This window comes from Salmo salar, chromosome 12 (assembly GCF_965601325.2).
Source record: "Salmo salar chromosome 12, fSalSal1, whole genome shotgun sequence".
NCBI lineage: Eukaryota > Metazoa > Chordata > Actinopteri > Salmoniformes > Salmonidae > Salmo > Salmo salar.
This window is the reverse complement of record NC_138302.1, coordinates 57807947-57823643: the sequence shown is the minus strand read 5'-3', so window position 1 is coordinate 57823643 and position 15697 is coordinate 57807947. Positions and strand designations below refer to the sequence as shown.

At 43.0% G+C, this 15697-nt stretch overlaps 1 protein-coding gene across 1 annotated transcript; it reads right to left on the bottom strand.

The window, feature by feature from the left end:
* Positions 1 to 4098: 4098 nt before the first annotated feature.
* Positions 4099 to 8021, bottom strand: LOC106565087 (acidic mammalian chitinase). Its single transcript, XM_014131770.3, has 11 exons — positions 7953 to 8021; positions 7515 to 7544; positions 7122 to 7323; positions 6678 to 6734; positions 6428 to 6593; positions 6115 to 6239; positions 5846 to 5969; positions 5499 to 5684; positions 5162 to 5284; positions 4699 to 4837; positions 4099 to 4531 (listed from the first exon to the last, which is right to left on the bottom strand). Exons 1-11 carry the CDS (start codon positions 7990 to 7992, stop codon positions 4245 to 4247), a joined length of 1479 nt encoding a protein of 492 aa, XP_013987245.1. The 5' UTR covers positions 7993 to 8021; the 3' UTR covers positions 4099 to 4244.
* Positions 8022 to 15697: the final 7676 nt, after the last annotated feature.

Here is a 15697-nt window from a genome sequence, read left to right as displayed (position 1 = left end):
ATGAATACTTATTGGCTGAAAGCTGTGTTACGACAGACCGTATGCCACAGGTATGACTAAATATTTATTTGTACTGTTCTAATTATGTTGGTAACCAGTTTATAATAGCAATAAGGCACCTCAAGGGTTTGTGGTATATGGCCAGTACACCACGGCTATGGGCTGTGTACAGGCACTTCATGTTGAATTATAAACTTGATCTCCATTATAAAAAACATTTAGACTTTCGATCGCCAGCTGTCCCATAGTAATGAATGTGTCAGGAGTCAGGACAAGACAGACAGGCAGACAGCTTTTCTCAACCATTCGAAATTATGAATCAGCTGGCATTATTTTTATGGGTATATACAAAGAAATGTCAATAGAAAACAGGTAAAACCAAATGAAGTGTAGTTAGTTTGCAGTCTTTCCAGCTTCAGTTTGAAGTGATTGTGTTAGCTGTGCTGTTGGCTAGCTCCTCTGAACAAGTGTCCTGAGGAGAGAGCACATTCTCTATGCCAGGCAAAATCGCGCATCATTTGCTCATTGTTATGGATGTATCCAAATAAATGTCACTAGAAAACAGCTTAAACAAACACAAGTGCAGCTACTTTGCTCTTATTCTGGCTGCATTGTATGATGTGACTGTAAATTAGTCGTAGTTGGCTAGATATCAAACGTTACCAGCTAGTATGACAATGGAACATTTAGAACAAACGACTGGGTCGTGTTCATAGATACAGAACAAAAAGACTTAACAACTTTGTCGCATCTCTGGCAACTGAACCAATAGAACGAACGACTAGCCAACTTGGGTAGAAATCTTAGATTCGTGTCAGGACTATATCTCATGGAAGGATGAAATAGTATGAATAAATTCACCAAAATAATGTTTTTTATTTATCCAGGCAAGTCAGTTAAGAACATATTTTAATTTACAATAACGGCCTAACCCGGCCAAACCCTCACCTAACCAATTGTGCGCCGCCCTATGGGACTCCTGGTTGTGACACAGCCCGGGATCGAATCCGGGTCTGTAGTGATGCCTCCAGCACTGTGATGCAGTGCCATAGCCTGCTGCGTCACTCGAATGAATATGTTGGTAACCCGACTTCGTCTTGGGCCTAACAACACCCGTGCCAATATATCCTACAAACACCGGCTTCGAGGGAATTATCACTTAAATGCCACAGCCCCTCGTGCTTTATTGCTCAAGTGTACAATGCACTGCTTAAATTACCTGAGTTATATAAACTCTGCAAAAAAAGAAACGTCCCTTTTTTAGGACCCTGTCTTTCAATGATAATTCTCAAAAATCCAAATAACTGTCACGTCCTGACCAGTAGAGGGAGTATTTGTATTGTAGTTTGGTCAGGACGTGGCAGAAGGGTATTTGTTTCATATGGTTCGGGTTGTGTGTGTAGTATTAAAGGGGTGATTGGTTTATGTATTCCGGGGTTTTAGTGTATGTTCTGGTTTTGGTTATCTATGGTTTTCTGGTTTGTCTATTTCTTTGTTGTCTGTGTGGCTCCCGATCAGGAACAGCTGTACGTCATTGTTCCTGATTGGGAGTCATATATTAGGAGCTTGTTTTCACCTGGGGTTTTTGTGGGTAGTTGTTTTTTGCACTGCTAGTTGTCATAGCCTGTAAAACTGTCGTCTGCCATTCTTTGTTTTGTTATTTTTTTCGTGGTCTCTTTATTTAATAAATATAAAGATGAGCATCCACATTCCTGCTGCGTTTTGGTCATCAATACACAACGACACCCGTGACAATAACTTCACAGATCTTCATTGTAAAGGGTTTAAACACTGTTTCCCATGCTTGCTCAATGAACCATAAAGAATTAATGAACATGCACCTGTGAAACGGTTGTTAAGACACAGCTTGCGGTAGGCGGTAGGTGGTAGAAGGTAGGCAATTAAGGTTACAGTTATGAAAACTTAGCACACTAAAGGGGCCTTTCTACTGACTCTGAAAAACACCAAAAGAAAGATACCCAGGGTCCCTGCTCATCTGCGTGAACGTGCCTTAGGCATGCTGCAAGGAGGCATGAGGACTGCAGATGTGGCCAGGGCAATAAATTGCAATGTCCGTACTGTGAGATGCCTAAGACAGCGCTACAGGGAGACAGGACGGACAGCTGATCGTTCTCGCAGAGGCAGACCACATGTAACAACACCTGCACAGGATCGGTACATCCGAACATCACACCTGTGGGACAGGTACAGGATGACAACAACAACTGCCTGAGTTACACAAGGAATGCATAATCCCTCCGTCAGTGTCAGACTGTCCGCAATAGACTGAGAGAGTCTGGACTGAGGGCTTGTAGGCCTGTTGTAAGGCAGGTCCTCACCAGACAACATCGGCAATACCTATGTGAGAATGCTGTTCATTGACTACAGCTCAGCGTTCAACACCATAGTGCCCACAAAGCTCATCACTAAGCTAAGGACCCTGGGACTATACACCTCCCTCTGCAACTGGATCCTGGACTTCCTGATGTGCCACCCCCAGGTGGTAAGGGTAGGCAACAACACGTCTGCCATGCTGATCCTCAACACTTGGGCCCCTCAGGGGTGCATGCTTAGTTCCCTCCTGTACTCCCTGTTCACCTACGACGGAGTGGCCAAACACGACTCCAACGCCATCATTAAGTTTGCTGATGACACAACAGTGGTAGGCCTGATAACCAACAACGATGAGACAGCCTATAGGGAGGAAGTCAGAGACCTGGCAGTATGGTGCTAGGACAACAACCTCTCCCTGAATGTGAGCAAGAGAAAGGAGCTGATCATGGACTACAGGAAAAGGCGGACCGAACAGGCCCCCATTAACATTGACGGGGCTGTTGTGGAGCGGGTCGAGAGTTTCAAGTTCCTTGGTGTCCACATCACCAACGAACTATGATGGACCAAACACACCAAGACAGTTGTTAAGAGGGCACGACAACACCTTTTCCCCCTCAGGTGACTGAAAAGATTTGGGATAGGTCCCCAGATCCTCAAAAAGTTCTACAGCTGCACAATCGAGAGCATCTTGACCGGTTGCATTACTGTCTGGTATGGCAACTGCTCGGCATCTGACCGTAACGCGCTACAGAGGGTAGTGCGTACGGCCCAGTACATAACTGGGGTCAAGCTTTCTGCCATCCAGGACCTGTATACTAGGTGGTGTCAGAGGAAAGGCCAAAAAATTGTCAAAGACTCCAGCCACCCTAGTCATAGACTGTTCTCTCTGCTACCGCATGGCAAGCGGTACCGGAGCGCCAAGTCTAGGTCCAAAAGGCTCTTTAACAGCTTCTACCCCCAAGCCATAAGACTGCTGAACAATTAATCAAATGGCCACCACGGACTATTTACATTGACCCCCCCGTCCCCCCCCCCCCCCCGCCCTTTACCCCTACCTACATGAGCAAATTAACTTGACTAACCAGTACCCCTGCAAATTGACTCAGTACCAGTACCGCCTTCATATAGCCTCGTTAATATCTTATTGTGTTACTTTTTACTTGATAAATATTTTCTTAACTCTTTCTTGAACTGCATTGTTGGTTAAGGGCTTGTAAGTAAGCATTTCACTGTAAAGTCTACACCTGTTGTATTCGGCGCATGTGACAAAGAGTTTGATTTGAAATAAAACAATGTGCATGTCAAGTTATATTCAAATTCTGTATAGAAAATAATATTTACTATATATTCTTACTTTTCAGCATTTCAAAAATAACAGTTTTGAAATGGGTGTCTTGTATTTTTGATATAGGATTAAATGGTAGTTAAAAAGACAAATGGTGAGCCTATCATTATGTCATGGTAATGATGAGTCAGTCTAAGCTCTGCGTGCTTTATACCGTGTCTGTCAGCCTGGTAAAGTTTGACTGCAGTAAAGGACTTATCTTTTACTGCGATTCTCTGTTGTGGAATGAATTGTATAAAATCTAAACTGACAAAAGGTGTTTGAGGGAATCAGTTTGAGAAGGGCGAGGAGTAGAATTGCTATTCTTGTTCAGATAATGACTAGCTATGTGGGATACAAGGTGATTCTGCTCAAAGTACAATGAAGTTGACCTAAAACTCACACAGAGCAGAATAAGTAAAATTCCTGAGACAGCAGGATGCATTCATATGTTGGGAGTTTATTAGAGTGGATTTGACATGTTACATGGAGCTGATGTTAAAATAGGCCACGACAACAGTGGTCCTAACAACCACACAACCTTCAGACCCAGCTCCTTCATTAATAAGGGGGGAACCATGGTTTCTTAGGCCCAGTTGCAACACTTGCAGCTGGTGTCGAACACCAGGCCGGCAGCACACTGCTGGTCGTAGGTCTTGCCCTGGCTACAATTGTAGAAGTGGTTGGCATTGGTGGGGTCAGGGTATATTCCGTCAGCCTTCCCGGCGCAGAAGCCAGATCCGCTACTACTACTGCCACCGCCACTGCTGCCGCTGCCACCGCTGCTGCCACCTTGACCACCGGGCTGTGGGGGGTTAAGTGGGTGCTGGGTAGGGGTCACTGGGGCGATGGGGTCCTTACGGGCGGCACAACCTGGGAGATATGGAGGACATAGGAGTGGGGGGAGTTAGAAGAGAAAGGGGGTTGAGATCTTTTCAACTACTATTTCAACCCAGGTCTGGTTGAGATAGTGATAGAGAGGGTTGTTATTTTATGTTTGTGTGTGCATGCAGGCTTGCGTTTGTGTCTGTGTCTCTCACCGGCTCCGGTTCCCAGTCCAGATTTGAGGGTGTTGATCAGTGGGTATCTGCCCTGTCCGCAGAAGGTTCCAGAGAAGTCATCCAGATCCAGACTCCATACCATGGCTCCTCCGAAGCCAGTGTTCTTCAGCCACTCGATCTGTAGGGGAGAAAGAGAGGGGAGAGGAGGGTTTACTTAACTGGGTAAAATTGGATAAATATGTATAGGTGGTAGAACTTCATCATTTGCCCTATGTTGCTCAGTTGGTAGGGAATAGATCTTGCAACGACAGGATGGTGGATTCGATTCTCGCTGGTGTCACCCATAACAAAATGAATGCACTCACTACTGTAAATCACGAAGATAAAATCGACTGTTTAAATCCATATATTATTAGGCTTATTGTAACAGAGTAGGATGCTACGCCATTACCCTCTAGTTATATCTTTCCCCCAACAGACAAACACCCACACAAACACAGACCTTGTCCTGGTAACTCTTGACGTTGTCATAACCAACCCAGACGTTCTGCTGGGTGTAGCAGTAGGGCACCATCTGGGCAGAGTCCCAGGCCTGGGTAGCTCCCTGCTTCAGTAAGGTGCAGATCTAATGACACACACACACACTAACGTTAGGGTTGGAAGTTGCATGATTCAGGAAGCTGCAGATGTAATCACTCAAAAACATACACTGGGTTTGCGTCCAAAATGACACCCTGTTCCCCAGGACACTACCTTTGACCAGAGCACACAAGTAGTGCACTGTGTAGGGATTGGAAGAGGGTGTAATTTCAGACCCATCTTAATCCTGTGTCAATTACCTCGTAGTAGGCCAGGAAGCCAGACTGTCTGGTGAATGGTCCGGCAGGGCCGGGGCCATTGGCGGGAGCGCCCACTCCAGTGTTAGAGCCACTGGCCAACTGGAAGGTGTGGCCGTAGGTGGGGAATCCAACCAGGAGCTTCTCAGCGGGGGCACCATTGCTCTTCCAGTACTTCATAGCATAGTCCTGAGAACACACACAGTATGTGGTAGTGAGAACACTGGAGAGAGAAGAATTATTAAGAAATATGTGCTACTCACTCTCAGCTCAAAACTAAATAGGCAGGAAGAGATAGATGAGCAGAGGAAGAGAGAGAGGAAGAGATGGGTACAGAGAGAGAGACTCACCACATCGAAGTAGATGTAGGCTCCCTGATCAGCTGGTCCTCTGTAGAGAGGGCTGTTTTCTCCAGTGTTGTGTTCCCAAGATCCATGAAAGTCATAGGTCATCACATGCAGATAGTCCAACACCCTGAGAGGGAGAGAGAGAGGGAGAGAGAAGGGAGAAAGAGAGTTTCCAATATGCCAAGAAGTGTTTGATAGATCATGCATGTTTTAATGTACACATTTTTCCTAAGAACTAATATATGAATGAGACCCAGTGTGTATGTACTGACGATCCAATCTCGGCGATCTGGTATCCGGTGTCGATGGTTCCCTTTCCGGCAGACACAGCTGCAGTCAGCATCAGACGAGGACGGTTGGTGCTCTTTCCTTCAGCCTCAAAGGCAGCCATCAGCTCCTAGAGGGAGACAGTGCACAGAGGGGTGTGTGTGTTCATTTGGGTGTTCAAGTGTTCATTCTTGTCTGTGTGTTCATTTGTGTGTGCAAGAGCTATTTCGTGTGTGTGTGTGTGTGTGTGTGTGTGTCTGTGTGTGTGTGTGTGTGTGTCTGTGTGTGTGTGTGTGTGTGTGAGTGTTTGAGTCTAACCTGCAGCAAGGTGGTGAATCTGGCCTTGTCTGCGGGTGGGGAGCCTCTGGATCCGGGATACTCCCAGTCAATGTCCAGGCCGTCAAACTCGTACTGCCTCAGGAACTTGATAACACTGCTGATGAATGTCTGGCGGTTGGCTGCACTGGACACCATTGCTGTGAACCTGGGTACACACACAGAGCTCAGACACAGGGTGTGTGTGTAAATGTGTGTGTGCACTTGCATGTTTATATGCATCTCCACTTACGGCTGAGTGCCAAAATTCCATCCTCCAATGGCCAGCAGAGTCTTCAGGTTGCTGTTCCTGTTACCAAATACAAGAATTAGGGTTAGTCCTGGCTTAGGCGTGCATGTGTGTGTACCACGGGAGGCTGCTGAGGGGAGGACAGCTCATAAAAATGTCTGGAATGGAGCAAATGGAATGGCATCAAACACATGGAAACAATGTGTTTCACAAATTTGATACCATTCCACTAATTCCGCTCCAGCCCTTACCACGAGCCCGTCCTCCACAATTAAGGTGCCACCAACCTCCTGTGGTATGTACATGCCTGAATGAGAAATTGTTTGCCTGCATTTTATCTATGTGTGTGCGTGCCTGCATGCATGCATGCGTATGTGCATGTGTGCATGCCTGCTTGAGTGTGTGTTTGTGTGTGTGTGTTTGTGCATGTGTGTGTCTCTCTCTCACTGGTTCTTGAGAGCCTGGAACTGTCCGTAGAGTTTCTCATCGTCCCATTCGTAGGTCTTGATCTCGTTGTTGGCCATGCCGGCAAAGGCATAGATCAGATGGTCACAGAGACAGGGGTCCACGTTGGTGGGGAAATACTTGCCTGCTCCTGGCCGGTACTGGCCCCAGTTAGTGAAATAACAGGAGAGGATGTAGGAGGATCCTTTGGAAGGGTAGTAGTAATGTTAGAGTTTGGAGTTAGGCAGTTTTAGAGTCAGGGTTGTCATGCTCTCTAAGTTGAGTTATTGTTCTCTGATTGGCTACTTACCTAGATACTGGCTACATGTAAATGAAATGTACTTAAAACGTACCTAGATGCTGGCTACATGTAAATTAAATTAACTTAAAACTTACCTAGCTGCGCATGCAGCAGGAGAGCCAGTCCTAGAGAGGGAGAAAGAGGAGAATAGTGAGAGAGAAAGCGAGAGAGAGAAATAAAGAAGGGAGAAAGAAAAAGGGAGATTTTATGTTACCTTAAACTTTTTAAAAAGTCAACATAATTCAGAACTGTAATGATAATGATATAAAGTGCAGTTCTTCTCCTCAGACATGAATATAGGTTGGTCATGGGGCTGGCAACCTCAGTCCTTAGAAACAGACATTGAACACAGTAGCATAGACAAAATGCATAGCTAGAGGACATTCGTCAGTTGCCAATTCTCTCCATAGGGAGCCTTTTATGTTTGAATGTTGGTAATTGTTTTACAATGAAAATGTAAATGAAAGGTTTGAAAGAAAGATAGAGTAAAAGTACAGTTATACGCTAAGTAAGGCAAAATAAATTCCACTTACCAATGCAGATGAGTAGTTTGCCCATGTTTTCTCTGTACATTGCTCCATGGGCTGCTGGACCCTTTTATACTCTCAACGACCACTCCTATCTTTCACATATCTCCATGACTTTCCCATTCCGCAGCAAAACTCAATCAGCCTCAGTCACTTGTTTGAACAAGGGTTTCCACTGCCTTAACAAAAACACTGATAAACTTCATATGTCCTTGATTTAAGACATGATAAGCTGACAATTAAAAAAGCAAGTCTGTTTTTGGTTGTAATCATTTGGTGAAACTGACAACCATAGAGATGGGTGCATTAGTCACCCCTTAGCCTCTTCAGTATAGTCCCTACAACTAGCCCCTGCACCCTAGCTAGCACCTTTCTCCTACCACCAAACCACCTATGTACTTGTGGAGATTGCCTATTGTTCTTCTATATATTTTATATGTATATATTCCTATTCCAATCCTTTACTTAGATTTATGTGTATTAGGTAGTTGTTGTGGAAATGTTAGATAACTTGTTAGATATTGCTGCACTGTCAGAAATAGAAGCACAAGCATTTTGCTACACTAACAATAACATCTGCTAACCATGTGTATGGGACCAATACATTATCATTTGATTTGAGATTGACCTTGAAATGGGATAGATATAAAGAATATGGTGACCATTCTACCAAGTCAAGCTCAAGGTTGAGATTTCCCCATAATTAATTTATCTATCTTATGTTTCAGTTGTACTAGCAGTGGGCTGAAGTTTGGGGGGAAGTGCCTATGGGATAAGGGTAAAAGGTGTGACTAGAGGGTAAGGGGCAAGGGGTCTATTTAAAATTGAGCATCAGGCTTGAGACAGACCTGTATAACCTCATGGTCTGCCTAGCAAAAGTTTTGGTACTTGCCATAGCGTAATTGATAATAGTAATAATGTATTACAATGCAACCATATAACAAGTAATTATTAAGAAATCAAGTGTACTTTTCAGCATGTTACCATATTTGTTATAGTTTATTAGAATCTGTTATTATTAATAATAGTTATGACTTATCCACAATGTCAAAAAAAACAATTGTCAGAAAATAATGTTTATTTTTTTCATTACAGTCACAATCAGGTTAACTTATTTGTACTGGTGTTTCTGTAGCTATACAATGAATTGTTCAAAAGGAGTTAAGTGCTCTGATATCACATTTAACATAGTGTATCAGTCCTTATAAGTACCTTGAAAACAATCACTGCCTAAGTTGATATCTTGGTTGAAGGATAGCATGTGCACAGCACACTCTGACTAAGCGTTTTGTTGTTTGCAAAGTTTTTAACACATGCAAACTCTGCCTGATTTGCCCAGCGCAGGAAATGAATCAGGAACTAGTAAATGTCAAAGCATTGCTGGAACAGCGACGTGGAGCCTGGAAAGTCAGATTAAATGTCTGATGCCATACCGATTGCAAAACAGCTGTGTCTGATTCATTGGCGAGGGGAATTCTTAGTAATTTATTGGTAGCAAAAACTGATATGATTGGTTGTCGCAACCCAACATTTTCTAGACTCACACCTTTCGTGCCAGGGGGGAAGCACGTTCCGATGGCGAGGAATCGTCTTATGGAACAGTTCAATTAAACCATGCCTCCCCTGCACATCTGGTGGTCAACCAATAACTCGTGCTGACTCCAGATTAGAAGGTTGCGTGTTCAAATCATGTTGGGGTTAAGGTTTTTATGCACTCAGCCCTGGCTTAAGCTATGTACCTTTTATTCCTTTTATTGTATTATTCTTGTTTTTGTTTTGTAGTCTTTGCTGTAGTACAGTGTCCTTGAGTTTTTTGAATGGCGAGACTGAAAAAACAGCTTCTATCTCAAGGCCATCAGACTGTTAAATAGCCATCACTAGCCGGCTACCACCAGGTTACACAACCCTGCACCTTAGAGGCTGCTGCCCTCTATATACATAGACATGGAATCACTGGTCATGTTAATAATGGAACACTAGTCACTTTAATAAGGTTTACATATATATATATATATATATATATATATATATATATATATATATATATATATATATACTGTATTCTATTCTACTGTATTTTAGTCAGTGCCACTCCGACATTGCCCGTCCTTATATTTTTCTTAATACGATTCTTTTACTTTAGATGTGTGTGTATTGTTGTGAATTGTTAGATACTACTGCACTGTTGGAGCTAGGAACACAAGAGTTTCGCTACACCCGCAATAACATCTGCTAAATATGTGTATGTCACCAAAAAAATTGGATTTGATTTGACGGCACTGTAAATCCCATGTATTGTTTTTATTATTCTTACTATTATTTAGGAGTTAGGGACATCAGATCACAGGTGTGGAGGACAGCACAGATGTGGAGGACAGTACAGGTGTGAAGGACAGCACAGGCGTGGAGGACAGCCCAGGTATGGAGGACAGCCCAGGTATGGAGGACTGCACAGGTGTGGAGGACTGCACAGGTGCGGATTACAGAGGTCTTGGTGGAAGAGTAGAATGTGGAGGAGCGGAGGACAGCAGACTGACTGATGCGTGTAGAGGTGTGGACTGGATGCTGGCAGATGGGGTGGGAGCTCCAGGTACTCCTTGAAAGTAATATTATTGGCAGAATGCTTTTTTGTGTCATTCCTAGCTGGCTGAGAGACAGATTCTCGAATCTCTCTGCATCGATGCCACCAGCATAGCCCAGAGCATATTCAGCCACCCACTTGAAGGTCTGCTCCCTATAAAGGCTGAACTGCATTCTGTGTTGACCCAGCAAGTGTGCCCTGCTGTCAGAGAACTATAGCCCTCCTGGCTGAATTTATCAGGAGACATAGCCCTGGTGCACTCTCTTTAAGAACTGTCTCCTGAAATGGCAAGCATCCGTACCATCAAAAACCAAAAATTTGATTAAATCAAATACAAGTTTTTTCATCATATACACAGGATACAGTGGGGTGTAAAGCAGTACAATGAAATGTAAATTGCAAGCTACCTCTCAACATAGCCCTTGATCATGACTCTCAGTTCCATTGCATTACACATAAGCGCTATTGGATGAAGGTGTCTTCTGTACGGGGGAGATTTGTTATCCTCTTTGGGGTAGGGGGCAGTATTTTGACGTCCGGATGAAAAGCGTGCCCAAGGTAAACTGCCTGTTGCTCAGGCTCAGAAGCTAGGATATGCATATAATGAGTAGATCTGGATAGAAAACACTCTAAAGTTCCTAAAACTGTTAAAATATGTCTGTGAGTATAACACAACTGATATGACAGGCGAAACCCGAGGACAAACCATCCCCCCCAAAAAATAATTCTGCCTACCACTGTTTTCCATGGCTGTCACTTTTATTATAAGGCAAAATCCTCCCAGATTGCAGTTCCTAGGGCTTCCACTAGATGTCAACAGTCTTTAGAAAGAGTTTCATGCTGGTTTTTTGAAAAATTTGCCAGAAATTTTAGTTTTTCTAGGTTGCTCCAATTTTGGCTGTAGTGTTTCCAAGCGTGTGGAAGAGAGCGCGTTCTTTGGTATTTTTCTCCGGTAAAGACAATAACGATTCTCCGTCTTAAATTGTATCATTTATTTACGTATTAGGGTACCTATGGTTTGATTATAAACGTTGCTTGACTTGTTTGGAAAAGTTTATTAGTAACGTTTGGGATTCATTTTGTATGCAATTTGATGGAGGGAAACTGGGTGGATTATTGACTGAAGCGCGCCAGCTAAACTTTTTTATGTTTTACGGATATAAAGAACGACTTTATCGAACAAAAGGACAATTGGTGATGTAACTGGGACCTTTTGGAGTGCCAACAGAAGAAGATCATCAAAGGTAAGGCATGTATTATATCTCTATTTCTGACTTTCGTGGCGCACCTGCCTGGATGAAATATGTTTTTCATGCTTTTCTATGTGGGGCGCTGTCCTCAGATAATCGCATGGTGTGCTTTTGCCGTAAAGCCTTTTGGAAATCTGACACAGCGGCTGGATTAACAAGAAGTTAAGCTTTATTTTGATGTATTACACTTGTGATTTTATGAAAGTTAAATGTTTATAATTCTGTAGTTTGAATTTCGCGCTCTGCAATTTCACCGGATGTTGGCCAGGTGGGACGCTACCGTCCCCCTGCCCGTAAGAAGTTAAGAGCCCCAACGCTCGGTCTGAACATTAACTTCTTTGGGATAGGGGGCAGTATTTTCACGGCCGGATAAAAAACGTACCCGATTTAATCTGGTTATTACTCCTGCCCAGAAACTAGAATATGCATATAATTAGTAGATTTGGATAGAAAACACCCTAAAGTTTCTAAAACTGTTTGAATGGTGTCTGTGAGTATAACAGAATTCATATGGCAGGCCACAACCTGAGAAGATTCTATATGGGAAGTGCCCTGTCTGGCCTTCAGTAGCCTCTTTATCGAAAATACAGGATCTCTGCTGTAACGTGACATTTTCTAAGGCTTTCGTTGGCTCTAGGAAGGCGCAGAACGTGGAATGATAACTCTGCAGTCTCTGGGCGAAAAACAGTAGGGGTTTTGGAGAGTGGTACTTCTGAGAACAATGACACTGGCGCGCGCATGCATGTGACGACTCCATGTTTTACTTTCAGTGTTTGTACGGATACAACGTCTCCCGGTTGGAATATTATCGCTATTTTACGAGAAAAATCGCATAAAAATGTATTTTAACCTGTTGGGGATAGGGGGCAGTATTGACACGGCTGGATAAAAAACGTACCCGATTTAATCTGGTTACTACTCCTGCCCAGTAACTACAATATGCATATAATTATTGGCTTTGGATAGAAAACACCCTAAAGTTTCTAAAACTGTTTGAATGGTGTCTGTGAGTATAACAGAACTCATATGGCAGGCAAAAACCTGAGAAGATTTCATGCAGGAAGTGGCCTGTCTGACAAGGTGTCGTTCTTCTTGTCTCTGTTTATTGAAGAGTGAGGATCTTAGCTGTCCCGTGACACTTCCTACGGCTGCCATAGGGTCTCAGAAGGTGGCAAAAAGTTGAATCGTGGCTTTGCAGGCTCTGGCTGAAACAAAGTAGCGCGTTTGGGTAGTGGCTGGTTAAAGTACTGTGAGACTCAGGCTCGTGCCCGCGTCGACCGAAAGCTTTGTTTACTTTCCTCTGTTTAGCTAAATGGACATTCCCGGTCGGAATATTATCGCTTTTTTACGAGAAAAATGGCATAAAAATGGATTTTAAACAGCGGTTGACATCCTTCGAAGTACGCTAATGGAATATTTAGATTTTTTTTGTCACGAATTGCGCCATGCGCACCACCCTTATTTACGCCGCTATTCGGATATAACGATGGATTATTTTGGACCAAACCAACATTTGTTATTGAAGTAGCAGTCCTGGGAGTGCATTCTGACAAAGAACAGGAAAGGTTAGACCATTTTTGTTATAGTAAATGGGATTTTGGTGAAGGCTAAACTTGCCGGGTGTCTAAATAGCTAGCCCTGTGATGCCGGGCTATCTACTCAGAATACTGCAAAATGTGCTTCATCCGAAAAGCTATTTTAAAATCGGACATATCGAGTGCATAGAGGAGTAATGTATCTATAATTCTTAAAATAATTGTTATGCTTTTTGTGAACGTTTATCGTGAGTAGTTTAGTAAATTGTTAGTAAATTCCCCGGAAGTTTGCGGGGGGAATGCTTTTTCTGAACGTCACATGCTAATGTAAAAAGCTGGTTTTTGATATAAATATGAACTTGATTGAACAAAAAATGCATGTTTTGTGTAACATAATGTCCTAGGTGTGTCATCTGATGAAGATCATCAAAGGTTAGTGCTGCATTTAGCTGTTTTCTGGGTTTTTGTGACATTATATGCTAGCTTGAAAAATGGGTGTCTGATTATTTCTGGCTGTGTACTCTGCTGACATAATCTAATGTTTTGCTTTCGTTGTAAAGCCTTTTTGAAATCGGACAGTGTGGTTAGATTAACGAGAGTCTTGTCTTTAAATAGCTGTAAAATAGTCATATGTTTGAGAAATTGAAGTAATAGCATTTCAAAGGTTTTGAAAATCGCGCCACAGGATTCAACTGGCTGTTACGTAGGTGGGACGAATTTGTCCCGCCGGTCCCATAGAGGTTAAACAGCATTTGACATGCTTCGAAGTACGGTAATGGAATATTTTGAATTTCTTTGTCACGAAACACGCCGGCGCGTCACCCTTCGGATAGTGTCTTGAGCGCATGAACAAAACAGAGCTATTTGGATATAACTATGGATTATTTGGAACCAAAACAACTTTGGTTGTTGAAGTAGAATTCCTGGGAGTGCATTGAACAAAACATGCATGTATTGTATACCATAATGTCCTAGGAGTGTCATCTGATGAAGATCATCAAAGGTTAGTGCTGCATTTAGCTGTGGTTTTGGTTTTTGTGACATATATGCTTGCTTTGAAAATGGCTGTGTGATTATTTTTGGCAGGGTACTCTCCTGACATAATCTAATGTTTTGCTTTCGTTGTAAAGCCTTTTTGAAATCGGACAATGTGGTTAGATAAAGGAGAGTCTTGGTGAAAAATAGTCATATGTTTGAAAAATTAAAGTTTTTGCATTTTTGAGGTATTTGTAATTCGCGCCACTCTATGCCATTGTATATTGGTGAGGCGTTCCGCTAGCGGAACTTCTGTTCCTAACAGATTAAACAGAAGGCACTGTGAATTTTGGGCCTGCTCTGAAATGTGATAGTTGGCTTCTAAACGAGTTGGAAAAAGTGGGTGTGGTGTCAGTTTGTATCAGTATAGTGTCAGAATGATATCTAATTGACTGATGGACGGTGACTTGCTGGCTGACTTTTGTCCATTTGCAATATGTTTAAACAGTGATAGACCATCACCAAATTGACATTCTGAAATTAACACCAACGAGCGATGGAGAGGAACAAGAATCACTGCCCGGCCATCCCGAATTCATTGGGCCAGTCAATTTGGCATTCCTGCAGTTTTTTTGAGCATGTCAAATTCGTGATGGTAAATGCCCATTGAAACATATTGCAAATGGACAGCCAGGCACCTAATGATTGGAATGGGTTACAAGGAGCACATTTTTTAAATGTTTTTTAATGCCTTTAGGGGGTGCAAGGGGTCCACGGTTGGGACAGGGAGCACCCCCCACCCATGCCCATCTAATAAGGGGTGCCCCTGGTCATTTTGGACATTTTTCCAAAAATCATTAAAAAACAACAGAGTCCCACTTCTCCCATGTCACCATCCAGCGATGGAGAGGAACCACTATCACTGCCTGGCCATCCAGAGTTCATCGGGCCAGTCAATTTAGCATTTCTGCAGTATTTTTGAGCATGTCAAATTTGTGATGGTAAATGCAATAAGATTCAACAGTGAAAAAACATCACCAAATGGACATGATGAAATCAACACAACAAGCGATGGAGAGGAACCACTATCACTGCCCGGCCATCCCGAGTTCATCGGTGTAACGAATCTCATATGGAGTAGACCAAGGCGCAGCGGGTTGAGTGCTCATATTTACTTTATTGAATACTTAAACAACAAAACAACAAAACGAACGAACAACAAACAGTCTTGCAGGCTAAGTATGACTCCCAATCAGCAACAATGATGAACAGCTGTTCCTGATTGAGAGCCATACCAGGCCAACAAAGAAATACACAACATAGAAAACCCATACAAATACAAAACATAGAACAATACCCAAAAACCCCGGAACACATAAAACAAACACCCCTCTTACATAAATACATATC

Bases quoted from the DNA above. Each gene is read 5' to 3' on its own strand.
- LOC106565087 (XM_014131770.3), bottom strand. From the start codon at position 7,992: ATGTACAGAGAAAACATGGGCAAACTACTCATCTGCATTG. The intron at 6,594-6,677 runs GTAAGTGGAGAT...GTGTGTACCCAG, and splicing joins TGGAATTTTGGCACTCAGCC to GTTCACAGCAATGGTGTCCA. The intron at 5,285-5,498 runs GTAATTGACACA...GTGTGTCATTAG, and splicing joins GCTTCCTGGCCTACTACGAG to ATCTGCACCTTACTGAAGCA.